This window comes from Bos javanicus, chromosome 26 (assembly GCF_032452875.1).
Source record: "Bos javanicus breed banteng chromosome 26, ARS-OSU_banteng_1.0, whole genome shotgun sequence".
Taxonomy (NCBI): domain Eukaryota; kingdom Metazoa; phylum Chordata; class Mammalia; order Artiodactyla; family Bovidae; genus Bos; species Bos javanicus.
This window is the reverse complement of record NC_083893.1, coordinates 19042602-19068183: the sequence shown is the minus strand read 5'-3', so window position 1 is coordinate 19068183 and position 25582 is coordinate 19042602. Positions and strand designations below refer to the sequence as shown.

General features: G+C 49.5%; 1 protein-coding gene across 2 annotated transcripts in view; it reads left to right on the top strand.

Moving 5' to 3' along the window:
• The first annotated feature begins 5848 nt into the window (after positions 1-5848).
• Positions 5849-25582, top strand: part of CRTAC1 (cartilage acidic protein 1) — a 151230-nt gene continuing 131496 nt past the window's right edge. Inside the window, exon 1 of one of the 2 annotated variants that reach the window (XM_061403039.1) lies at positions 5849-6013. In XM_061403039.1, the coding sequence (XP_061259023.1) occupies positions 5990-6013 (24 nt within the window). In that variant the 5' untranslated portion in view covers positions 5849-5989. The remainder of the gene's footprint in view (positions 6014-25582) is intronic. The other variant, XM_061403038.1, reaches the window with a different exon arrangement.

Below are 25582 nucleotides of genomic sequence, written 5' to 3'. Positions count from 1 at the left end.
TTGGGTGAGAAGAAAATGAAGGTTAGGAAGACCTACAGATCTGCCATTATAGGAATACAAATGCAAGATGCTAAAGGTCTGGGAGTGAAGTGAGAGAGATGAAAGCGAGTGGCATTTCAAAGGAAGGACAGGCAGGTGGAAGTGACAGGTTGGGCACAGAGATTGGAGGAAAGAGAAGAGAAGGATGACAGGAGCATCGTTTATGGAGCGCTCACTACGCACAGGCCCTCTGCTGAGTGCTGTGCATACATCATCTCCTGTGTTCCTTATGAAAGCCTATAACAAGTTTTATTATCCTTATTTTACCTTTGCATCTGGCAGGTCATAACAATAGTTCTGGACTCTGAAGCTGAACCTGTGAGAAGTCCATTCTATCTTCAATGGAATTTGGTGTCAAGATGAGGGTGGAGTTTTAGGACAAATTGGGGAAGAACCAAGACGTGCAGAGATAGGGGGTGATGGAGGGGAGTTCTCAACAAACCCTGGTTAATTAAATCAGGGTGGAGTAATCACCACCAAGTAATGGACCCTGCAGTTTCCAAACAGGGATTCTGTCTCCTAATGGGAAGAGTTGCTAGCCCTGGTTTCCCTGTGACCTTCACGGATCCACTTGGCTGTCTTCTCACTCTCCAGATGGTGAGGAAAGGCCAGGGAACCTCAGCTCTTAAACATGCTCCTGTTCCAACAGATCTTATCTGTTGAAGCCACAGGTGCTTGAGAATTCAGAAAGTTACCAAATATGCTGAACACGCCACGCCCCGTGAGGTTGTGGGCAGCATCTTATAATCAGCCACATTGCTATTTCTGCAGTAAAATATATGAATGATCATACTAAGTGGGTGTGAAGATAAAACGGCTTCTCATCAGTTTGTCCGGTTTTGTTGCCAAATGAAATTCGGCATCAAACCCGTGGAAAACCGAAAAACCCCAAAACCCATGTTTTGATTTTCAGAGATTTGGAAATTCGGAATTGTAGGTAGGGGACTGTGGAATGGTATTTTAGGCTCGATTGTCCCCAAAGAAATGAATGCGTTGGGAGGGGCTGGGAAAGCAGCACCAGTAGCAGAAGAGAAACCATGAACCAGGAAAGAAGTGAGAGATTTAAGGGAGTGTGAGGAAATGACCCCTCCTTAAACCAAGCCATATTGGGTTGTGGTCCGTTTTCTCTAAGGACTACATGTTTATTGGTGGCTGGTGAGTTTCAGACAGACTTGTGTTAACAGTGGCGTATAAATGGCAGAGGTACAGAAGGAACATTTGAAGGGAAGCAAGTAGGGGTGAGGATGACGGAAGCTCCTGAAGACAAACCACAAACCATGATGGACTTCCAGAAGGCCAGAGAACTAGCTCAGAGCAGCTTAAAATGGCAGCACATGCTACAGGCAAACTTCTCCAGGTAGAGACGGTAGACCTGGGAAAGAGAGACTAAATAACAGAGGGTGTTATGAAATTCTAGAAAAGTTTAGTGAGGAAAGTCAGAGCCCCTTAGGATCAGGGGGAGCCTGGGAGCGATGATGGATATAGATGACCATTCATAATGTTAATCTGTACCCAGGCAGCCTGGGCACTTTGAGGCTTTGCCGCACGGTAGTGGAGTGGCTTTGTAGTCAGAGCGGCTGGCTTAGAGTACGATGCAGAGAGGAGCACAATAAAGGGGAAGGCTGTGGTGGACCCCTGACTGCACAGCTCTCTAACTTATAACCTGTGTGACCCTCTGATCCTGAACCAGAGGAAAGAGTTGGTTCATGACAGCCCCTGCTCCAATGGTCTCTCAAGATGACTGAGAAGACACACCCCAGATGTCTTGAGCTTTCAGAAAACGAAGTGCTGTGAAACTTTTCTAGCATTTTTTTTTTTGAAACGCTGTTGTTGTTCAGTCACTCGGTCTTGTCTGACTCTTTGCCACCCCATGGACTGCAGCACGCCAGGCTTCCCTGTCCTTCACCATCTCCTGGAGCTTGATCAAACTCATATCCATCAAGTCGGTGATGCCATCCAACCATCTCACCCTCTGCCATCCCCTTCTCCTCCTGCCTTCAATCTTTCCCAGCATCAGGATCTTTTCCAGTGAGTCAGCCTTTTGCATCAGGTGGCCAAAGTATTCGAGCTTCAGCTTCAGCATCACTCCTTCCAGTGATATCCAGGGTTGATTTCCTTTAAGATTGACTGGTTAGATCTCCTTGCATTCCAAGGGATTCTCAAGAGTCTTCTCCAACACCACAGTTTAAAAGCATCAATTCATCAGTGCTCAGACTTCTTTATGGTCCAGCTCTCATATCCATACATGACTACTGGAAAAACAATAGCTTTGATTAGACGGACCTTTGTTGGAAAAGTAATATCTCTGCTTTTTAATATGCTGTCGGTCTAGATTTTTGAAACATAAACATGTTTCATTAGAATAAATTAATCAACAAACTGTGTGTTCACTCTATGCCCAGTTTCACACTGGGTTCTATGTGGTAGCTGAGCACAAGGTACAAACTCTGGACTTAAAGGAGTTTCCATTCTGAGAGGAAGGCTAAGCTTTCTGGGTAAGAAGCAATTAGAGAGAACACAGGACAATGTGCACAATAGAGTGCTAAGACGTTGCAGACCTGCAGGAGGGCTGAAAAGGCAAAGCTCCAGCATAGGCCAGAGCACTTTTGGAAGGTGGTGTGGGAGGTGAGACTTAATTTGGGTGCCAAAAGATGAGAAAACATTTTAGGCAAGTGTCCCAGGTAAGCAAGGGCAAAATCTAAAGGGACAGTACAGAGAGAGTCGACGTGTTGGGAGGAGACTGAAAAAGCTGGATAGGCGTAAGGAGCATGTTGAAGACATGTGTGTATGTGTTTGTCTGCTCAGGCTGCCATAACAATAAACCACAGATCAGGTGGCTTAAACAACTGATTTTCATTTTCTTGCAGTAGGAGGCTGGAAGTCCCAGATTGAGGCACCAGCAGGTCTGGTTTCTTCTCAGACCTCCCTCCTTAGCTTGCAAATAGCCACCTTGGTCTGTGTCCTAAAATGACCTTTCTTCTGTGCATGCCCCGAGGGTAGTGTCTTTCTTTTCTTTTAAGGCCACCAATCCTAAGGATTAGGGTCCCACCCTTTGGACCTCATTTAACCTTAACTATCTATTTAGAGGCCCCATCTCCAAACACAGTCACAGTGGAAGTTAAGTCTTCAACAGATGAATTTGAAGGGGACACAATTCAGTCCGTAAACGTGCATGTGCCCTGAGAAAGCAGGATGTGTCTGGGAAATTTGTGAGGGCAAGATGTCTACAGTGAGTCAGGCAGGGCAGGGCTGAAGCTTCAAGTGGACAGAGACATGAAATGACTGAATAGACAAGGAGGACATTAGCAGAATTAGAAATGAAAGGAGCAGAATGGCCCACTGGTTGAACCTTCACAGGCTTAAGTGCAGAAACGAAATGCATCACCTAGAGGACTTCCTGGAGAGACTGTCTCGGTCATTTCCTGCATTTCTCTGTCCCTCCCCTGCACTTCTGGTCCACTGAACCCTTATGTGGCTAGCTGCAGGAAAGCATGAGGTAGAGCTGTTTTGTGCACAAAGCCTATTCACATCTGGATGGCTAATATCTGATAATTACTGCGTTGGTTACAAAATCTGGTGGGTTTAGGTGAGGGGAGGCTCCACATCTGGGGCTGCTGTTCACAGCTTCACCAGCAAAGAGAGAGGTGAGAACAAAACCCAGCAAAGGTGTGTTCAGAAGCTTGGGATTGAGTGAAACTGGTTAATTACCAGTCACTTGCTGTCTCCCAGAGTTGCAGTTTCTGACTAAGGAAGGCTCACAGATCAGACAGAACATGACAACCTGCAACTTATTTCTACACTGAAAGGGTGGCGGGGACCGAGATGCAGAGACAAGTGTGGAGCCGGGGCCATCACCATGTGACTCAGATGCCCTCAAAATAGGGTGGTGGCATGAGGCAGCAGGACACAGAGTTCCCAACACTCCTTGTGGAGAGGACTGGGGATCACGGGTACCCACGGGGCAAAAGTCTATTTGCTCTTTGGCGAAGGTTCCGAATCTGCTTTTAAGGATCCATGAACGCCCTAGCATTGCATGTTAACATGTATGTATGTGATCGAGCATTTTTCTGAGACACAGACTCATTCCATTAATCATACTCTTGAAAGATTCAAGAGTTCTGTGATTCCCCAAGAGGAAGGTGATTATAAACCACTATCCTAGACCCCTAGAGAAACAGGATGTTGACACTGGGCAGAGCCCCAAGAGAGTCCCTAATGATCCTGAAATTATACTTAAGGTGTGTGTGTGTAAATGTGTATGCTTTTCTAGAGAAAGGATTCAATGGTTTTCATCAGATTCTCAAAAGCACCCACCACCCTCAACAAGTTAAGAAACTGAGCTAGATCCGGGACCCTCGGAGCTAGAAAGATTGCCTATCCTTTGCTATTTCTTTCCACAGGAGGGTCACAGCCTCCTGAAAGCAGGGCCCAAAGTAGCCTCTGAAGGCTCTGCTCAAAATCTGGGGACATCTGGGTCTGGGGCTGGGGGGACCTTCTAGGAAAGAAGACATTTGGAGTCAAGGGCCCAGAAGGCAGGGTGATGGTCATAAAGGCATCAATAGACGAGAAAACAGTCCTAGCTCCCTCCTCCTCAGATGGCTTATTTCCAGGTCTTTCTCTTCCCAAGTCTGGTCCCCCAGCTCTCAGAAACCCAAAGTCCATATTCGGTTCAAGGTTCATTCAGTAAATCCTTCCTGGCACCTATTAGGTGTCAGGCTCTATTCTAGGCGCCTGACTTCAGGTCTTTTTCCAGTCCCGCACGCGAGGACTTTGCGCATTGCCGATCAAGGGCGTTCTTCCCAAGCTTAGCCCCCACTACACCCGGTCCTGAGAGGCTCAGACTACCCTGCCCACCGAAGTGGGCTGGGGTTTGATGAGTGGGGAAGCAGTACCTGTGAGCAAAGCGGTGAGGGAAGCTGGAAGAACGCACTTGACCAGAGCAGGTGGGCCGGGCGCAGCCCTGGCCCGGGGGTGGGGGCGGGGGCTAGGCGGGATGGGATGGGGACACCGCCAGCGGGGCCAGCGGGAAGGCGGAGAACTGAGGAGGAGGGGCGAGATGCTCCCCACGGCCGCCTCCGCCGCGCCTCATCTCGGGGCTGTGCTCGCCCGCTCCCCGCCTTCTGAGGCCGTCGCGAAGCTCCGCTCTCCATACTGAGCAGTCCCTGGGAGGCGCTCGGACACGTCCCCAGGCCGGATAAAGATCGGCTCGGCGTTCGCTCCGCAGCGCAAAATCTCGCCATCAGCGCTGCTCGCGCTGCCGCTCCGGCCCGGCCCGGCGACGCCAGATCGCTATCTGGGGAATCGGGAAGGCACGCCACTGCCCCTGCCGCCACCCTCGACCCTGCGCACAGGGGTGGCCGCGGGGCCCTGGGACTCACTGCCCTCCCCTCCCCCCTGCCTTCCTTCCCGGCGCTTCCTCCCTGGGGACCCCTGCTTCCCGCCGGCCCCGGGCCCCCAGCGCCCCCCCGGACGCCCTCGCCCCCATCGCCAGGCCCGGCTGCCTCCTGAAGGTTACGCGACGCAGCGGCGAGGCGCGGGGGGCACCCGCCCTAGCCGCCGCCTGCGCCGCCGCCCACCCCAGCGCCCGCCGCGCCGCGCCCGGCCGGCCCGGCTGCCGGCGGCTGCCACCGCAATCCTGGCTCCTAAATCAGCGCGGGGAGGCGCCCCCTCCCCCTACCCGGCTCCCGGGGCTTTCCGGACCGCGATTGGCCGCGCCACCCCCGGCCCCCAGTTCCAGCTGCAGCGCCATTGGCTGCGGGTCTCCGCCAGCCTTTACATAAGCCCCGGCGCGCTCGAGTGGAGTTGTATAAAGCGAGCGAGCGGCGTCGGGGCGGGAGGCTCGAGGCCAGCCCGGGACCGGGGCTCCGAGCTGGAAGGCAGCGGCGGCAGAGGCGGCAGCGAGCTCCGGCTCTCCGACGCCCCCAGGCGGCGGGGCTGAGAGAGCCCGAGGATGGCTGCGAGCGCGGACCCCGGGGTGAGTACCCGCTTCAGTGACCCCAACCCCTCAGGCAGAGAAAGTTTCTCCCGCCCTTTGCTCCCTCCCGATCCTCCCGCAGGGTTGGCGGGGATGGTGGCTGAGAACACCGAGACCGCTAAGGCGGCGGCGGCGGCGGCGGCTTGGTTTCCAACTTGCCAAGAGGCTCAGGACTCGACTGGCGCGCAGAGCCTCCCGCGGGCTGTGGGGAGAGGCGGGCGCCGGGCCGGAGGTGGAGGAGAGGTGGGAGCGGAGGTGTGGGGGCTACAGCTCTCACAGCTGGCAGAGAAAGTGTTGGGGGCGCCCTGGAGGTCAGCTGTTTGGGGAGGGGGCGGTGGAGCTGGGAGGGGGCGGAGCAGGTGAGGAGGGATGTACGTGGGGTATTGGGGAGTCACCCAGCGAACCAGGCTCAGCTCTGGGCTGGGGAAGCTGCTGGCCTCGGCCAGCTGCCTATGCTTCCAGGGTGGGGAAAAGCCCTGGGGAAAGCTAGCGCTTTTCACCCCCGGGAAACCGAGCTCCTGGGCACAGCGCTGGGTGGCAGAGAGCTCCGAGAGCCAGCTCCGCGCGGCTTAGCTGTCAGCTGCTTTTGCCGGACCGAGGTGTGGTCTGCTTGCTTTCATCCAATCTTAGACAAACCAGCTTCAGGCATTCCAGGGGGACCGGGGGTCCTCCTCGGCCCAGGGAGGGGGTGGGGGGGGAGGCACATGGAGGCTTTGATGGGGCAGGAGGCCGAGCTTGGGGGCATGCCCAGCAATGCAGCGCGCTTTTTCGCAGCATAGTAGTTGAGAGTCTTGGTTAGTCCCGTTTCTGCAGAAACCAACTCAAGAATCCAAAGTCATCCCAGCCCTGGATAGGAGCCTACCAGAGTGGCGGTGAAATGTGCCTGGGGTTGGTGTGGGAGGGTCACTTTTTTCCCTCGGGGAATGACTAATGAATATTGCTGCTGGTGGTGCTATGGGGGTACACCTAGTGTGGCTATTCTGTGTCCCAGGAGGTGCTTCAGCTCTCTAGGCAAGACATTTTCTTCAGTCACACTTGGAGTGTCTTCTGGGATGGGTGCAGGACTTCCCAAGTGAAGCCAGGTGAAAAAGGAAAGGAAGCAGGTTCCAGCGATAGGGAATAAGTCTGTAGTGCTGTCTTGAATCAGGGGAGAACTCTAGTGGGAAGAGAACGCTACAGGAGGGAGATTTTTTTTGACCCTGATGACTTGGGCTGCAGCTACCCAAGACTGAATTGGAGCAAATTCAGAGTCACCCTGTACCTCTCTCTCAGCCACAAGGGAGGGGAGATGGAGAATGGAAAAGTGGGAATATGGCGGTTGTTCCAATATGGCCCTTGAGGAAGCATTTGCTCTCCATCTGACTTAAGAACATGTTATTGGCAGCAGGTCCTAAAGTCCATTTAAGAGGCAACAAAGGGAGTTTAAGGTCTAGATGCTGGCACAGTGGGCCACAAATAGAATATTCTGGTTTACATTTGGTACTAATGGTCTCTGGAGAAGGTCAAAAGTAGGCGGTCAGCCTGGAGATCTTTTAGCAGGGCTCTGGATTCATACCCCCAAACCTAGCTCCGTCCTCTGCCCACAGTCAACATTTTTCTTCTGCATTTCCCCAGACCTTCTCGCCACTGGGGATTTGTACAGCGAAATACCTGCTTGTTGCTCTTTCTTCTCTTTTCTCCATCTGGGCTGCACCTGCTATTCCAAACCCTGATGTTTATTACTCTGCACCTTGATGTTTGGTTAACATGTACTATCACAGCACAGTAGTGCCCTATGAATGTGTGGGCCAACGGTCTATGTAATTCTAGAAAGTGAAATATATTCTTAAGCGAGCAGGACTGCAGACCAGGAAGGCAGGCCTATTAAACAGCTTGTGACAGACCTGTTCTCAATCTTGCAGCCTGCTTAGGCAATGGAAGCTGCCCAGCAAGCTCCTTGGTGCCCAGTAGGGGGCGCCAAAGGCACCCAGCTCAGGACCACTGACTTACTGATTTCTTGCCCTTCACTGGCCATAGTAACTTAATGCTTTAAGCAAGCTCAGGCCTTTAACCGTCACCTTCTTGATTGGAACCCTTCTACCACGTACTTCCTGGACTTCAGGTGGTCCTGTGATCTCAGGTGCAAGGAGATAGATACAAGTGCAGCATTCCAAGGAAATAGAGCTGGTACCCAGCCCCACCTGCTCTCTGAAATTATCCTTTGTGCTTGGTGCTGGTGCGGTCTTTGAGCTTGTTCAGTATTCATAGAGCCCCAGAATATTAGAGCTAGAAGAAAGGGACCTTGAAGAGCACCTACTCCAAAGCCATCCCATGAGCACACAACTTACATATGGGAAAACTGAAGCCCAGTCAAGGCAAGCATCTTGCCCAGAGTCACATGGCTGGTGGAAGAGATAGGACTGGGTCCTAGGATTTCCACTCTGCTACTGAGAACTCTCTCTGCTCCCATGACCTGCTTCCTCTTTACTATGGAGATTGATGTGTGTTCTGCACAGTTGTTGATATTGTGTAGTCGCTAAGTTGTCTCCAGCTTTTTTGCAGCCTCGCAGACTGCATATAGCCTGCCAGCCTCTCCTGTCCATGGGATTTCCCAGGGAAAAATACGTGTTCATAATTGCTGACTGAACCGACATTGGTAAATTAATACATCTAATAGCTTGGGGAAAATTTCCTCTGAATCTGTTATACAGACTGAGGAGGCAAGGAATAGATAAAGCTCTTGTAATGTACATGTACGGGTAATAGAAATTTCTAGTTATTCTTTCCCCTTCCTCCATTATCTTGTCTTGTTATTCCAAGCGGTCATGTAGGGAAAAACAATGCAACTCCAGGTTTCTCTCCATGCACTTAGGAATCAGAAGTGCCCAGCCCCTCGAGATGATCTTGGAACCCAAGCCTAGGGCTCTTCCTTCTGCTCAGGAATGCTGGAGTAGGGTCTTTGTCCCATAGTCACACCACTGCCTATGGGACCTCCAGTAGTTGGATCCCGGGTGAAGCGAAGCATTTCCAGCCAGTATTTGCCCATTTCCCCATCCTTGCGGCTCCCAGCTCAAGGTCAGAGTGCTGGGATGTTCTATTTTTGCAAAATCCTCATGTGAGGGTTTCTTGGGTGACCTGGAAGATACTACCATTTCCATTGCCCTTTTTCTGTTCTGAGTCTGGCTGTCGACATCTGAGCTGGGCCCTGGGAAGGAGGTTTGCTGAGTGGCCTACGGGCTGGCCCCCTCCTCCGGTGTCCTCTCCTCACCCTGCTCCTTTGCACTGTGCTTGGAGTTTCCCCCAGAGTGTCTGCAGACTTGGCAGTGACCCTCAGGAGGAACCAGTGCTGCCGAGCCAGAACTCCGAGAGGCAGATCCGCTTCTGTCCCTAAGGCTCACCCAAGGGATGCTTGTTGCCAGGGAAGGTGCTTGAGTTTTCTCATCTCCTTCAGGCTCTCAGACAAGTTGTGTCTTTGTCTTCAGGTGGGGGAGGCGGGTGGTAGGATAATGTGGACCACAGAGCCACAGTCCCTTCCTTGAAAGCAGGGTTCTGAGAGCCTGGACTAGGGATTTGTGCCTGCTCCCAGCTCTGTCTGAAGAGTTGTGCCTGCATTCCCAAGGCTTGGATTTTTCTTGGATAAAGCCAGAGGAGTATAATTACATAAAACACAGTGATAGCATGGGATCTCTAGATTTTTGTTTGAATGTGGAAGCAGCGTCAGACATTGAGGAAACAAGAAGTTGCCTCTTACATGAGTCCCACTATAACCTGCTATAACCTGACCCTTATAACCTGCTCTTGCTGGGAAGGCAGCTCAGTAGTGGGAAGGATGCAGGCTTAGAATGTGACTCACCGCTTCCTGTTTAGGAACCTTGGACAAACTGCTTAACCTCTGCATACCTCAGTTTCCTCCTCTGCAAAATGGTGAGGCTGGCAGGCCGTGATGAGGGTAAGATAGTGAGCATCAAGGAAGATAGTCTTTAACATGGCTCTGCCTTTGGTGAGATGTAAAGAAGAATAGATGGGAGGGGATAATATTACGGGGTCACTGGGGAGTGCGCTGGGTCTTCCTTTTCCCTGTGAAAGAGACCAAACGTCCAGGTCTGCCCGTCAGCCTCTGCTCGCAGCAACATCTGGGCTGTGGACAAGACCTTCTTGACAGAGCTGCTATCTTCCTTCCCCCACACTGGGGCTTTCATTTGGGGGTTCTGCCATACTTGGGGAAAAGAAATTTTACAGGTCCCAGGATAATTCTGAGTGTGATGGAAGGCCCTGAGCTATTGATTCTAGGAAGGATCTTTGTGCTAGGAGAAGGCTTCCTCGGAGCTCAGTGATTTAAGAGTGCTGACAAACCCGTGCTCACCGGGCCTCCTGCAGGCTGCAGATACAGGCTTCTGGGCCAGCCAGGGTTCTACGAGGGATTTCTGGGGAGCCTGACTGGTTGCTTAGGGGACATAAACCTGTGAACTCTCCTTAGGAGAAAGCACGAAGTCAATTGGTTCATTATCACACTAGACACCCCCGGACCATGGAGGGCACTTAAGAAATGAGAAGCTAGCAAAGGACAAGGAGGTTGTGTCTGAAAAGTCTATGGAAAGGTGTGAAGGGGTTGGAGAAAAAGACCTTTCTCCACTGAACCACATGATCTTGACCTTACTGATGTCCTTGGGCAGTGAGCAGAGGGATTACTGTGCCCATGTGGCAATGTCTGTAGACATTTTTGATTGTGACGGCTGGATCGGGGGTACTGTTGGCATCTAGGGGGTGGAGGCCAGGGATGATGTCAACCATCTTACAGTGCACAGGACAGGCCCCGACAAAGAACTGTCTGGCCTAAAAAAGTCACTAGTGCCAAGTGGAGAAACCCTGGACCACAGCATCACAGCATGGACTCAGAGCATGTTAGAGGTGGAGGGATTTTAGCAGTATTTTCACCCAGCCCTCCCACTTCACCGCTGAGGACCCTGATGTCCAGAGGTGAAGAGACCAACCAGAATCATGCAGCAAGTGAGTGGCAAAGCTCCTCTGCACCCCAGATCTGCTGTCTCCTAAGAGTGACTTCCCCAGACTCTCCCCAGAGTTGTTGTGAAGGTTCAGTGTGAGCTGTGAAAACACTTAGAAAATTCTAAAGAGGTTATTATTAATATTGCTATTATTAAGAACTGGGGAGTTTGGAAAGCTCTATTTCTGGCTATGCCACTGACTCATGGTACAAGTTTGGTGCATCATTCCCCTGCCCCCTCGGCCTCTTGTGTGAGGGCCTGTGGGGTTGGGGGGGTGCGGGCGATGGTCTCAGCAAATGACAATTTCATCATGATCAATATCTTCAAAGAAAAGTCCAAAGATCTGCCCCTCAAAAAGCCTAGACACTTTAAAAGAAGATAAAAATTTTCCTTGAAAGAAATCATGTTGACTTCGTAAGAAGAAAAACGTTTGCTTCTTGGAAAAACTCCAGTCCCCGGGCCCTGTGAATTGGTTCCAGCCCAGGAAATCTGATCAACATCCGGAGGAGAAGCTGAGAGCTCCCCAACTGACAAGCGGGCTGGATTTGTCCCCACTCCCTCCAAGACTTCGCCACCCTTTCCTGCGCAGCCCTCTTGGCACAGGGAAGCTCTGCAAGGAACTTGAAGGAGGGGTGGGCAGGTATGTCATTAATTAGTAAAACCTCGTTTACTTAACAGACATATTCTTAAAGATCTCTTCCAAGGGACGTTTTGACATATTACTTTAATTAGCCATAGAAGAATTGAGAGTGCCGAGAGTATAAAATGACCCTTCCTGTGGTTTCCAGTTACTCTTATCTTTGTTTGCACCCAACAAGTACAGTGACAAGGTCACGGGAGTCATTGCAGAGCTAAGAGGTCCTGTTGACTGAGGAAGGGACTGCAGGGACTTCTTCCCTCCTTTACTGCCACTCCATCTACCTGGAGAGCCTCCCCACTTCGGGAGACTTGCATTGGCATCCCTACCCTCCTTGGGGATAGGCAACATGCCCAGGAACCTGATTCCCTGCCTGGATGGACAGAGGAGCCTTGCAGGGTTCCTGGGAGCAGCCTCAGCTGGTGTTTCTCACAGAAGGCCTGGCCCTGCCCTTGCCTTCCCTGCACTCACGATTGGAGGTAGGAAGTCCCTAGAGGCTCTCCTTAGAGTAGGGTTCTCCAAACATGGAGCCATGGACTGGTACAGTCTGCAGCCTGTTAGGAACCGGGCTGCACAGCTGGCGATGAACGACAGGCATTCGAGTGAAGCTTCATCTGCGGCTCCCCATTGCTCCCATTACTGCTTGAACCTTCTCTCCCTCCGCCACTTGTCCATGGAAGAACTGTCTTCCACAAAACCTGTCCCTGGTACCAAGAAGGTTGGGAACCTCTGCCTTAGAGGACCAAAGCTACACCGTTCCCTGGCCAAATTGGGAGGGTGGACACACACACAGACCTCACCCAGTTCCTGCAGTGAACGTGGTGCGCATCCTGCAAGTCCAGGGCAGGCCAGCCTCCGGAGGTCAGTCCATGTAATGAGACTTGGTGAGCACAAGGGCCCTTTCTCTCGCTTTGCCCCAGGGATGTCATGTTCCCTTGTGCCCTGGTCTCTAAGAACAGACTTTCTTGGAATGGCAATCATGTACCAGTCATCTGAGAAGCTATGTATATCCAAAGAGCCTTTTGCAGGCAGGGAAAGGAGAGTCCCGGAGAAGGAGAAAAGCTGCCTTGCAAGCAGCGGGGGCTGAGACACCATGTCTTTTGTTCTCAAATGCAAATCTAGTGCCTAGCATAGCATTTTGGAGAAGGCAATGGCACCCCACTCCAGTACTCTTGCCTGGAAAATCCCATGGATGGAGGAGCCTGGTAGGCTGCAGTCCATGGGGTCAAGAAGAGTCGGACACAACTGAGTGACTTCACTTTCACTTTTCATTTTCATGCATTAGAGAAGGAAATGGCAACCCACTCCAGTGTTCTTGCCTGGAGAATCCCAGGGATGGGGGAGCCTGGTGGGCTGCCGTCTATGGGGTCGCACAGAGTCAGACACGACTGAAGCAACGCAGCAGCAGTAGCAGCATAGCATTTGGCAGGGGGAGGGGCTCCACAGGTGCTCGGTGGGTGAACTAATGAATGTGTGGATGTAGGAGGCCAGTCTGGAGTAGAGTTGGCCCTTGGTATTAAAGTGAATCTCCAGTCCAGCTTTCTTTCTGGCTCCTTCTTTCCAGAGCTGGCATTTGCCCCAGGGCTCTGTAAACCCACAAAGGTCCTACTGATAAAGCAAGGTCTGAAAGTGAAAGTTGAAGTCATAGCCCTATGGACTATAGCTTGCTATGCCCCGCTATCCATGGAATTCTCCAGGCAAAAATGCTGGAGTGGGTTGCCATTTCCTCCTCCAGGGGATCTTCCCAACCCAGGGACCGAACCTGGGTGTTCTGCATTGCAGGCAGATTCTTCAATGTCTGAGCCACCAGGGAAGCCCCCTCAGGAGCCCACATAGGACCCACACATGACATGGTACCAGCTCTGAGCCTGGACGGGCTGTTTCTCTTCCTCTTCATCTCCTCCAGGTGCTCACCCCCGCCCCCCCCACCCTGCCCCCCGCCCCCCAGCAACCAGGCTGCTCCAGGGAAGCCCAGCGCGGATCTATCTTGGTAGCAGCAAGCTGATAGAATAGATGATCATTTGGATTTCCACCAAAGACACACTAGGGAATGAATCATTGCTTCACGGCAACATTCCCAGGAGGAAGCTTTTAAATAGCAAGGTCCACTAATGCATTTTAAATGATTTAGGGAAAAAACCTGACCCATAGACACTTAGGCCCAGGAAAGAACTTTGGAGGTCATCCAGGATGTCCGGTCCCCTCTGTGATACTCTCACTCACTGTTTGGAAACATGGCCAGCCTAGCGGCCCTGCACACTGCTGCCCCAAATCTAAAATGCCATTTCTAAACCTGTCTGATCATGACTTCAAACCTCCCGCTCCTCACTCTGAGACAGGCAGGCTCTACAGGCTCCAACTGCTGCCTCCACGTGAGCAAAGAATTATCTGGCCCAGCACATCAGTAATGCTGAGACTGAGAACCCCGGGACCAGTGCACCATTCCTGCCCTCCCTCCTTTCCCCACTGCCCCCTCCTAAGGGCTGGAGCAAGGACTCCTCAGATGGGTCAGTTTGGGAGAACTGGGCATGGAGAGCCCTTTCTGGACTTACCTCCCTGCACGTGCTACTCTCTGCCATGTGCTGAGCTTAGCCAGGCATGCTCAGGCCCGCCCCTCCCCACAGGGAGGGCTGCAGGTACAAGTACATCAGCAAGCACCAGGGGCCCCACTCCAAAGCCTGGCCTTCCACACAGCTGTATGTGTAATGATGGTGGCTTTTTAATCTCTATCTGTCTGAGCCCCACCTGTCTCCTCCCCTCCCCACCTTTCTTCCCCTTCACTAATCCTGAATATGAACAGGGAGGGAAGTAGGATGCTGTTCACTGGACCCTTTCAGACCCCAACAATCAATCTGGAAATCTGGCATCATATTTGGTTCTTGCTTCCTCCTCATTTTTCACAACTTCTGGATCACTGAGTCAATCTGCTTCACGAATCTCTCTCAAAGCTGCCCAGTCTTTCCATCCACACTGTCAAGGTTCTGCCCCCCTTATCCTTCAGCTGACTAGCGGTAATACTTGTTAACTGCTCCCTGCTTACTCTCATCTTGCCCTGCTTATAAGTCTCGGAGCTGATCATCACTCTTCAGGCTAATTCAGGGGACCCTGTACACAAGCAAACAGAGATATTTTTTTAATAGCAATTCTTATAACAAGTACTATATGAGGAATGAGTAGTATTAATAGTAACACCTACCTACCATTGGCTACGTACCAGGCACTGCTCCAGCCCCTTATGCGGATAATCTCCTTTAATCCTCATAGTAACCTTAGAAGGTAGGCACTGCTCTTGTCACTCTTTTACAGATGAGGAAACAAAGGCACAGAGAAGTTAAGTAACTTGCCCAAAGTCACACAGCCAGAATGTGGCAGAGCCAGGATCTATGTCCAAGCCAACTGGCTCCAGAATTGATGTCCTTGGACACTACACTAAATAATCTCTTTCACTAAACGGTCTTTCTCACTTGATCTTAAACCAAGTGAGATGGGAACACACAGTGGAAGGAGCAAGCATCTGCCTGGGGCTGCCAAGGAAGGCCTAGGAGAGAGGCACTGAAGGACTGGCCAGAGGGACAAGGTGAAGAAAGCATTCCAGGCAGAGGAGCCAGCGTGTGCATGGCAGCCGAGCAGGGTCATGCAGCCCTAGGAGGCTCGGTGTGGCTGGGGTGGGACAGGTGCTGAGAAAGGGTGCAGCTAGGAGGTCACTGCAGACGGTGCCTGCAGCCATGAAATTAAAAGACGCTTACTCCTTGGAAGGAAAGTTATGACCAACCTAGATAGCATATTCAAAAGCAGAGACATTACTTTGCCAACAAAGGTCCGTCTAGTCAAGGCTATGGTTTTTCCTGTGGTCATGTATGGATGTGAGAGTTGGACTGTGAAGAAGGCTGAGCGCCGAAGAATTGATGCTTTTGAACTGTGATGTTGGAGAAGACTCTTGAGAGTCCCTTGGACTGCAAGGAGATCCAACCAGTCCATTCTGAAGGAGATCAGCCCTGGGATTTCTTTGGAGGGAATGATGCTGAAGCTGAAACTCCAGTACTCTGGCCACCTCATGAGAAGAGTTGACTCATTGGAAAAGACTCTGCTGCTGGGAGGGATTAGGGGCAGGAGGAGAAGGGGACGACAGAAGATGAGATGGCTGGATGGCATCACTGACTTGATGGATGTGAGTCTGGGTGAACTCCGGGAGTTGGTGATGGACAGGGAGGTCTGGCGTGCTGCGATTCATGGGGTCTCAAAGAGTCGGACACGACTGAGCGACTGAACTGAACTGCGGAGGTTGGAAAAGGCTGTGGATGCCTCATGTACAGCAAAAGGGTTAGGGATGACCTTGCTGGAGAGACATGTTGGAAAGATGGCCTCAGTGGAGGGAAAGGCAGGGGCTGCCATTCAGTCACTCACTCAGTTATTCACTTCCTGGTCTCATGTACCTCTGCCAAGCACTGTCCGAGCATTGAGAAAACAGCTGAGAACAAAGTAAAGTTCTTGCCCCAGCGGAGCATACATTCTAATGCCTCAGTCATTGGCATTTCTCCACACTGTCCCCTGTCCCCTCTTCTGCCTTGCCAGCCTGGAAGACAAAAGACAGCCCTTCTGCACCTCTATGTCCTATGCATCTTCCCTAGCACCATGAAAATATAAGGCTTCCTCTTCCTTCCCTCTACCTGGGGAGAGCTCCCGATGCTGCCTGAGGCTGCACTTACAGGAAAGAGACTTGGTCCTAGTCCAGAACGAGGCAGATGAAAACTCAGGGGACCCAGGCTGGGAGGCGCCAGAGAGACCAGCAGGCTAATGAAATGGTGTTTCTGCAAGTGCGAAGACAAGTGGAGTCTCCCAGCCTCACGCACAAGGCGCCATAGGTCCTTAATGAGTATTATTAACTGCTTGGACTTCCGGGTCTCTAAAGTGGGAAATGAAATGAGATAATGCATGCCCAGTGCCTGGCAAACAAAGTCAGTACTTGGAAGGTAATGGCGACAGCAAGGATGCTATTGCTACTGATAAGTGTTTTTCGAATGAATGAACGCCTCTCAGGAGATGGAGTCCAGGCCCACCAGGTGCTCCCGTCCTGTGGTGGCTGCCAAACGTTCAGTGGAACTCACAGGGCTGTCAGACTTTGAGGCGTAGACTGGCTTCTATTGCTGATTTGTCTAGGGACCCTGATAGAGTTCTTTGACTTTTTAAACACTGCTTTCCAAACGCAAAACCTCTCAGTTTATAGTCATATACACATCCAATCTTCAAGCATTTTGCAGATGTTAAGGGCCAGGTTAGAGATGATGCCTGAGGCATGGCTTCTGACCTCAAGGAGCTTACGGTCCACTAGGGACGAGACATGACACAGGGGTAGGCATTCAGAGTAGCAACAGGCAGAAAGAGCAGAGAGCCCATAGGAAGGAGGGTATTGAGGTGGTGGGGAGTGGGAAGGGCAGGCAGGAAAGGCCCCCTGGAGAAGAGGAATGATGCACTGGTCCAGGAGCTTTCAATCTCAGCGTTACTGACATGCTGGGCCAGATAATTATTTGCTGTAGAGGGCTATCCTATCCACTGCCAGCCGCATCCCTGGCCTCTCCCCACTAGGTGCCAATAGCACCCCCCTTCCCTGGTTGGGGCAACCAAAAATGTGTCCAGGCATTGCCAGATACTGAGGACAAGGGAGGCAAATTGCCCTTGGTTGAGAACCGGTGCCCTTGGCCAATGGAAGGTCCTCTGGATGGGAACCCAAAGAAGGAAAAATGAGTGCTCCCTCTAACTCATGACCCAGAGTGTGGGACCTCTAAATAGGCAGTGCTAGGAGGGCAGGTTGGGGTGACATCTGGTTCTCCAGACTTTGAGGAATCTGATGTCTTCTTTCTCGTCTCCTCCTGCTTCTCCTGATTCAGCTAACTTAGCATCGTTTACCGCTCAGCTACACCACCCCACCTACCTGTGTGGAAATGTTCTTCTTCTCCTCCACGTGGCTAATCTAGATATCTTTGTTCCCCTTCCTCCACAGCACCCCTCCCCTTGTACTGCAAATGTTGACCAGCTTTCTCCCTGGGACCTGGGCACGGAGCACAGTCCCCAGCTCATGGAGCAGGGCAGCTGGGGCGGGGGGGGGGGGCACACAGAAAGTGTCACTGTGGGTCAGTGAGCTCCCCAAGCTCTCCTCCGAGGAGCCTCAGTCCCAGGCACTCCTTAGCGAGTCTCTGTGGGTCCCTGGTGGCCCAGCCCATGCAGGGTGGAGTGCTCCACGGCTGCTTCTCTTCCTCAAGCCTCTGCTCTCCTGCAGCTTCTGGGAAGGGCCTGTGCTCCCCACTGGTTCCCACATCTGAAGCATTCGGGGCTCTTGCTTTTGTAAGAGTTCAGGGCGGTGTCCTTGGCGCTTGCGATCATTGCTAAAAAACTGCTTGCCCTAAAAATTGCCCTGGAAGCCTCTCCCCACAGCTGGCTGACCCCACATCAGAGATCTAGGTTGCTTGGTTACCAGTTTTCAGACCCAATTCAGGAAAGTCCCGAGGCCGCAGAAAACTGAGTTTGGCTGCATGTGACCTGCAGCCAATGTCTAAAGACTGCCTAACTTAAAGCTATCTGTGTGAACGGCGAGAAAAGAAGCAGTGAGCCTGGCCTCCGAGAGGCACTCCCTAGCTCACTTAACCCTTAAACCCACAGCACGTCATAGGATTCCCATGTTACAGACGAGGATATTTGAGATCAGAAAGGTGAAGGAACATGCTCAAGGTCGCCTGCTACTTTCTGGTGGGTCCAAGTCCAGCCCCCTGACTCTGCTCTTTATTTATTTATTTTTCTCTATCTCACTGAGGATTGTTCAAGACATCTGCTTATGGAACATTTTTAAGAGATTATTACAAAGCAATTCTTCCCACTTCCTGAAACACAAGTCCTACCGCCTCTCACCCTTGTTAAGACCCCTCTCTGCTCCCTCCTCCCACCTCCCCTGCAGGAACAGCCTGGGTGCTCACGCCCTGCGTCCTCTGCCCAAACTCTACCCTTGGTATTTATCCTCACCTTCCCTGGGCTATGCTGCCCCTGGATCCTCCCATGGCACTTACATCAGTTACTACTTAACGCCACTCCTGCCTGTAGATACATAGAAGGTGCTTGATATACAGCATTCAAGAAAGCAAAAAACATTCAGTTCAACCCACTTTTTAAAATTCTATTTTTAGCTTTTCTCCACATTCTTCTAGAAGATTGAGATGTTCACAGTCGTGTAACAGGAGGTTTCTGAGCCAGCCATGTAAAATGTAGGGTCACCCTGCACCTGCTGGCCTTCTGCTCCAGGCAGTACCATCCTGCTCTGCTTTCTTCCCCAAACTCCATATCCTGCCTCCTCCTATGATACTCTCTGGCTAAATAGATTTTCCTGATAGACCTCAACAAGCTGGTGATGAATTGTGGTAGCAGAAACATTTTTCACTTCAACTCCAATTGCAGCTTACACTCCCATCTGGGGACCACGAATCTGGGGTAGTGGTTCTCAGTTCAGGCTGAGAATCTGGGTGCAGAACCATTAACATAATCAGGGGAGCGTCTAAAAATACAGTATGTGGCACCCGAGTCCTGCCCCAGACCAGTTATATCAGAAACTGGGGTAAAGGATCTGGGCAGCAACCTATCTCTAAAAACTCCCCACGTGAGTTGACTGGGCAGCTGGGGTTCCAACTCATCAGTCTAGAACCTTACTTCTGAAAATGGAGTCTTGGGACCAGCAGCCTCGGCATCACCTGAAGGCTTGTTAGAATGCAGAATCTCAGGCCCCGCCCCAGACCCACCAAATCAGAATCTGCATTTTACCATGACCCTCAGGTGATTTGTAAGCATGTTACAGTTTAAGAAGCACTGCTTTGGGGAAAGAACAGTTTCAAAATAACTGTGTAACAAGTTGCAAGCAGTTTCTGCTGATTCGCATTATCATTTGGACAGTCCTTCCTTCTTCCGTTTAACAAACGTTAAGTGCCTCCGAGTGCTCTATACCAGGATGGTTTGGGTTTGGGGAAACACACCGGCATGCTTATTCATCTTGGCTTGCAAATTCCTGCCCATACCCCATTTCCTCTAGGCTCTGGCCATTAATAATAGCTGTCTATTGCCTACTAGGGAGAAGGCAATGGCAACCCACTCCAGTACTCTTGCCTGGAAAATCCCATGGATGGAGGAGCCTGGTAGGCTGCAGTCCATGGGGTTGATAGGAGTTGGACATGACTGAGCAGCTTCACTTTCACTTTTCAGTTTCATGTGTTGGAGAAGGCAATGGCAACCCACTCCAGTGTTCTTGCCTGGAGAATCCCAGGGACGGGGGAGCCTGGTGGGCTGCTGTCTATGGGGCTGTACAGAGTCGGACATGACTGAAGTGACTTAGCAGCAGCAGCAGCATTGCCTACTAGACCTGATGACATCCCCTGCCCCTGCCACCACTCCAGTTCCAACCTTTTCCTTCTTCTCAATTCTTTGTCAAAATTAAAATCAGAATCTCTCTTTGTCACTCACTATCAATTGTGGTAATTTGACTTTGAGCTGAAGACACCTAGTACTTCGAATATCTAATGATCAATGAGCTTGCAGCCCTAGGATTGGTTTCAGAGTCTTAGATCTAGAAGCAGAGAAGTTTCTTAAACTAATCACTATAGTATATATGTGTGGCTTATGGACCATAAATGTGTAGTTTATGGACCAGGACCATCAGAATCATGTGGGAGCTTATTCAAAATATAGATTCTTGGGCCCTCCTGCAGATTAATTGAATCAGAAACTGCATTTCAGCAAGACTCGCAGGTGATTCATATAGTACATATTAAAGTTTGAGACCTCTTTCAAAAGGCCTTGTGCCCACTGTATACTGTTGTATTCAGTGCCCCTGACCCCGCAGCAGGCCACTGTTGACCCACACCTCCACCATAGACTCCTGGACACAGACAGGCACGTCTGGCTCAGTCTCTTGTGGGGACACTGCTCCTTTCTCCTGGGTCCTGGTGCACACAGGGTTTTGTTTGTGCCCTCCAAGAGTCTGTTTCCCTTATCCTGTGGAAGTCCTATAATCAATACCTCTGGCCTCCAGAGTCAAAGCTGGGGGTTCTCAGTCCCTTTGCCAGATCCCCAGGTTGGGAAATCTGTTGTGGGTCCTAGAACTTTCTTAACAGTGTGAGAATTTCTTTGGTATAATTGTTCTGCGGTTTGTGGGTCGTCTGCTCGGCAGGTCTATGGTGGGGCTAATGGTGACCTCCTCCAAGAGCTTCCTAAGTGATCAATGCAAAGAAATAGAGGAAAACAATAGAATGGGAAAGACTGGAGATCTCTTCAAGAAAATTAGAGATACCAAGGGAATATTTCATGCAAAGATGGGCACAATAAAGGACAGAAACTGTACAGACCTAACAGAAGCAGAAGATATTAAGAAGAGGTGGCAAGAATAAACAGAACTACACAAAAAAAGATCTTAATGACCCAGATAACCATGATGGTGTGATCACTCACCTAGAGCCAGACATCCTGGAGTGTGAAGAAAAGTGGACCTTGGAAAGCATCACTACAAACAAAGCTAGTGGAGGTGGTGGAATTCCAGTTGAGCTATTTCAAATCCTAAAAGATGATGCTGTGAAAGTGCTGCACTCAATATGCCAGCAAATTTGGAAAACTCAGCAGTGGCCACAGGACTGGAAAAGGTCAGTTTTCTTCCAATCCCAAAGAAAGGCAATGCCAAAAAATGTTCAAACTGCCTCACAGTTGCACTCATCTCACACGCTGGCAAAGTAATGCTAAAAATTCTCCAAACCAGGCTTCAATAGTTCATGAACTGAGAACTCCCAGATGTTCAAGCTATATTTAGAAAAGGCAGAGGAACCAGAGATCAAATTGCCGACATCTGTTGGACCATCAAAAAAGCAAGAGAGTTCCAGAAAAACATCTACTCCTGCTTTATTGACTACACCAAAGCCTTTGACTGTGTGGATCACAACAATATGGAAAATTCTTAAAGAGATGGGAATACCAGACCACCTTACCTGCCTCCTGAGAAATGTGTATGCAGGTCAAGAAGCAACAGTTAGAACTGGACATGGAACAACAGACTGGTTCCAAATTGAGAAAGGAGTATATCAAGGCTGTATATTGTTACCCTGCTTATTTAACTTATATCTGGAGTACATGATGCAAAATGCCAGGCTGGATGAAGCACAAGCTGGAATCAAGATTGCTGGGAGAAATATCAATAACCTCAAATATGCAGATGACACCACCCTTATGGCAGAAAGCAAAGAGGAACTAAAGAGTTTCTTGAGGAAGGTGAAAGAGGAGAGTAAAAAGGCTGGCTTAAAACTCAACATTCAGAAAACTAAGATCATGGCATCTGGTCCCATCACTTCATGGCAAAGATATGGGGAAACAATGGAAACAGTGAGAGACCTTATTTTCTGGGGCTCCAAAATTACTGCAGATGGTGACTGCAGCCATGAAATTAAAAGGCACTTGTTCCTTGGAAGAAAAGCTATGACCAACCTAGACAGCATATTAAAAAGCAGAGACATTACTTTGCCAACAAAGGTCCGTCTAGTCAAAGCTATGGTTTTTCCAGTAGTCATGTATGTATGTGGGAGTTGGAGCATAAAGAAAGCTGAGTGCCAAAGAATAGATGCATTTTTGAACTGCAGTGTTGGAAAAGACTTGAGAGTCCCTTGGACTGCAAGGAGATCAAACGAGTCAATCCTAAAGGAAGTCAGTCCTGAATATTTTGGCCACCTGATGCAAAGAACTGACTCCTTAGAAAAGACCCCAGTGCTGGGAAAGATTGAAGGAAGGAGGAGAAGAGAACCAGATGGTTGGATATCATCACTGACTCGATGGACATGAGTTTGAGCAAGCTCTGGGAGTTGGTGAAGGACAAGGAAGCCTGGCGTGCTGCAGTCCATGGGGTTGCAAAGAGTCAGACACAACTGAGCAACTGAACTGAAAGTTTGAGAAGCACTAAAGCCCTGGTATAGAACTGTGTTTCTTAAATTTTGCAAATTAGAACCATATAGGGAGCTTCTAAAGTTCTGATGCCCCCACTGCATCTTATGCCAAGTAAGTGAGAATACCTTGGGTTGAAGCCCAGGCATAAGTATTTTTTTATTATGGTAAAATATACATAACATAAAATTTACTGTTTTGGTCATTTGTAAGTATTTGATTCAGCGATATTAAATACACTCTTGTTGTCATACAAACATCACTCCCATCCATCTCCAGAACTTTTCATCTTCCCAAACTGAAACTCCATAACCATTCAACACTAACTTCCCATTCCCCTCTCCTCCCAGCCCCTGGTAACCACCATCTACTTTCTGCCTCAATGAATTTGAGTATTCCATGTACTTCATATAAGTGGAATCATACGGTATTTGTCTTTTGTGACTGGCTTCTTTCACTCAGTATGATGTCTTCTAGGTTCATTCATGTTGTAGCATGTGTCAGAATTTCCTTCCTTGTTAAGGCATGTCATATTCCATTGTAGGTATTTGCCACACTTTGGACATGTAGATTGATGCACACTTGGGCTCCTATAACTTGCTTGTGGCTATGGTGAATAATACAGTTACAAACTGGGGTATACAATTATCTGTTCAAGTCCCTTCTTTTGATTCTTTTGGGTATATACCCAGAAATGGAATTGCTAGATCACTTGGTAATTGTTTTTTGGACTTTTTTGAAGAACTGCTGCTGCACAGCAGTTTTCCACAGCAGCTGCACCATTTTACAGTCCCATCAGCAATGCATATGGGTCCCAATTTCTCCACATCCTCACCAACAATTGATATTTTCTGGTTTTTTGATTATAGCCATTCTAATGGATGCAATGCTATGCTAAGTCACTTCAGTCGTGTCCAACTCTGTGCGACCCCATAGACGGCAGCCCACCAGGCTCCCCTGTGCCTGGGATTCTCCAGGCAAGAACACTGGAGTGGCTTGCCATTTGTGTTATCTTATTGTGGGTTTGAGTTGCATTTCCCTAATGATTAGTGACATTGAGCATCTTCTTTTATACTTATTGACCAGTTGTGTATTTTCCTTGAAGAAATCTTTATTCAGGTCTTTTGAATTGGGATCTTTTGTTGTTGTTGAGTTACAGGAGTTCTTTATATATTCTGGATATTAATCCTTTATCACATATATGATTTGCAAATATTTTCTCCCATTCCATGGGTTGCCTTTTCACTCTATTGATAGCATCCTGTGATGCACAAAAGTTTTAAATTTGATGTAGTCCATTTAATCTGTTTTCTTCTGTTGCCTGTGCTTTCGGTGTCATGGCCAAGAAATTATTTTCAGACATGAGTATTTTTTAAAGCTCCTCAAGTGATTTCATTATACAGCTAAGGTTGAGCAGTGTGTCTCAAACTTTAATATGCATTTAGACCGCCTGAAATCTTGTTAAAATGCACATTTTGATTTATTAAGTCTGGGGTAGGGCCCATGACTCTGCATATCTAAGAAACTCCTAGCTGATGCTTATGCTACTGGTCTGGGGACCACTGAGCAGCCAGGGTATAGAGGAGCATTTCAGTGATTTCCTTCATCTGAGGCCTGAGATAGAGGGGGAATATTTGCCAGGCTTTTTCCTAAGTTTCCCACTATACCTCTTCCCCAACAGGCCCTCAGCTGACCCTCTAACTTTCAACTGGTGCTGAGCAGCCCTGGTGGGTACACTAAGCGCCTTTGGCATAGCAGAAAAATTAAAAATAAAGGACCTGTTCCCCCCACTCCACTCTCAGCCCACCCCCTAGGGAGACCATCCACTGGTCTGCCTCTGCTCAATGCATTCACTTCCACGCTAATGATGGCCGGTTCCTGTCTGGCCTTGGCCCCTGTAAGGAAACCGCTATAGAGCTCTGCTGAAAAGCTGTTTGGCTCAAAATATATTTATTAATAATATGCTCAGAAAGGAAAACCACACAGGTTGGTCTGAAGTTTATGGAAAAAGCTGGGGAGAAAAACTGCCAAAGGCCTGCTTCTAAAAAAAATTAATTAATCCATCATAGAATTTTAGAGCCAGAAAGGACCTTTAGAGATCTACTCCCAAACCCTCATTCTGGAGAAGGAAGCTGGCACCCAGTGAGGCTATGACTTGCTCAAGGCCATCAAGCAAAATAGAGGTCAGCCCATAGGTGTGTTATTTCTTTTCAATCTAGCTTTAGGTTGTGTGTGTGCTAAGGCACTTCAGTTGTGTCCGACTCTTTGCAATCTCATGGCCTGTAGCCCGCCAGGCTCCTCTGTCCATGAGGATTCTCTGGGCAAGAATACTGGAGTGGGTTGCCATTCCCTTCTACAGGGGATCTTCCTGACCCAGGGATCGAACCTGGTTCTCTTATGTCTCCTGCATTGGCAGTTGAGTTCTTTACCCACTGAACCACCTGGAAAGCCCAGGTTTAGGTTATTTATATGGAAACGGATAACACAGAGTAGCTACTTCTTTCAGATGGCTCCTTTAATTAAAGCTTTTACTTTTCAAAAAAAGATAAATCAAGAGGCTGGATTTTTGCCCTTCATGGCCTTCATTAGAAAATCTCTACCTGATGTTTATATGACCCTAATAGGACCCTTATACGACCTACCACTCCCTGGTGGCAGTGACCCAAATTTCAGGCACAGTGCTAGGAGGAACTTAAGATCTTCTAGAAGGCATGCTCAGTACTGCTTTTCCTTCCATGTCCATTGCAAATGTTGTAAGCTGTTCACAGTACTCTTTCAAGCCACTGCCAATCAGTTTGGCTGTCAAGCTGAAATTCATTTGCCACCCCTACACTAGAGTTCATACCTTGAAAAGCCCTGTGACCTTCAGATCCACCCTACATTTCAACATGTTTATACTGGTTATTAAATACTCTTTAGCTTCTCATTACCCCACCCCACCCCAGCTGCTCATTAATCCAATTATGAGTTCCCTTTATCCAACCAAACTTCTTGCCAAGATGG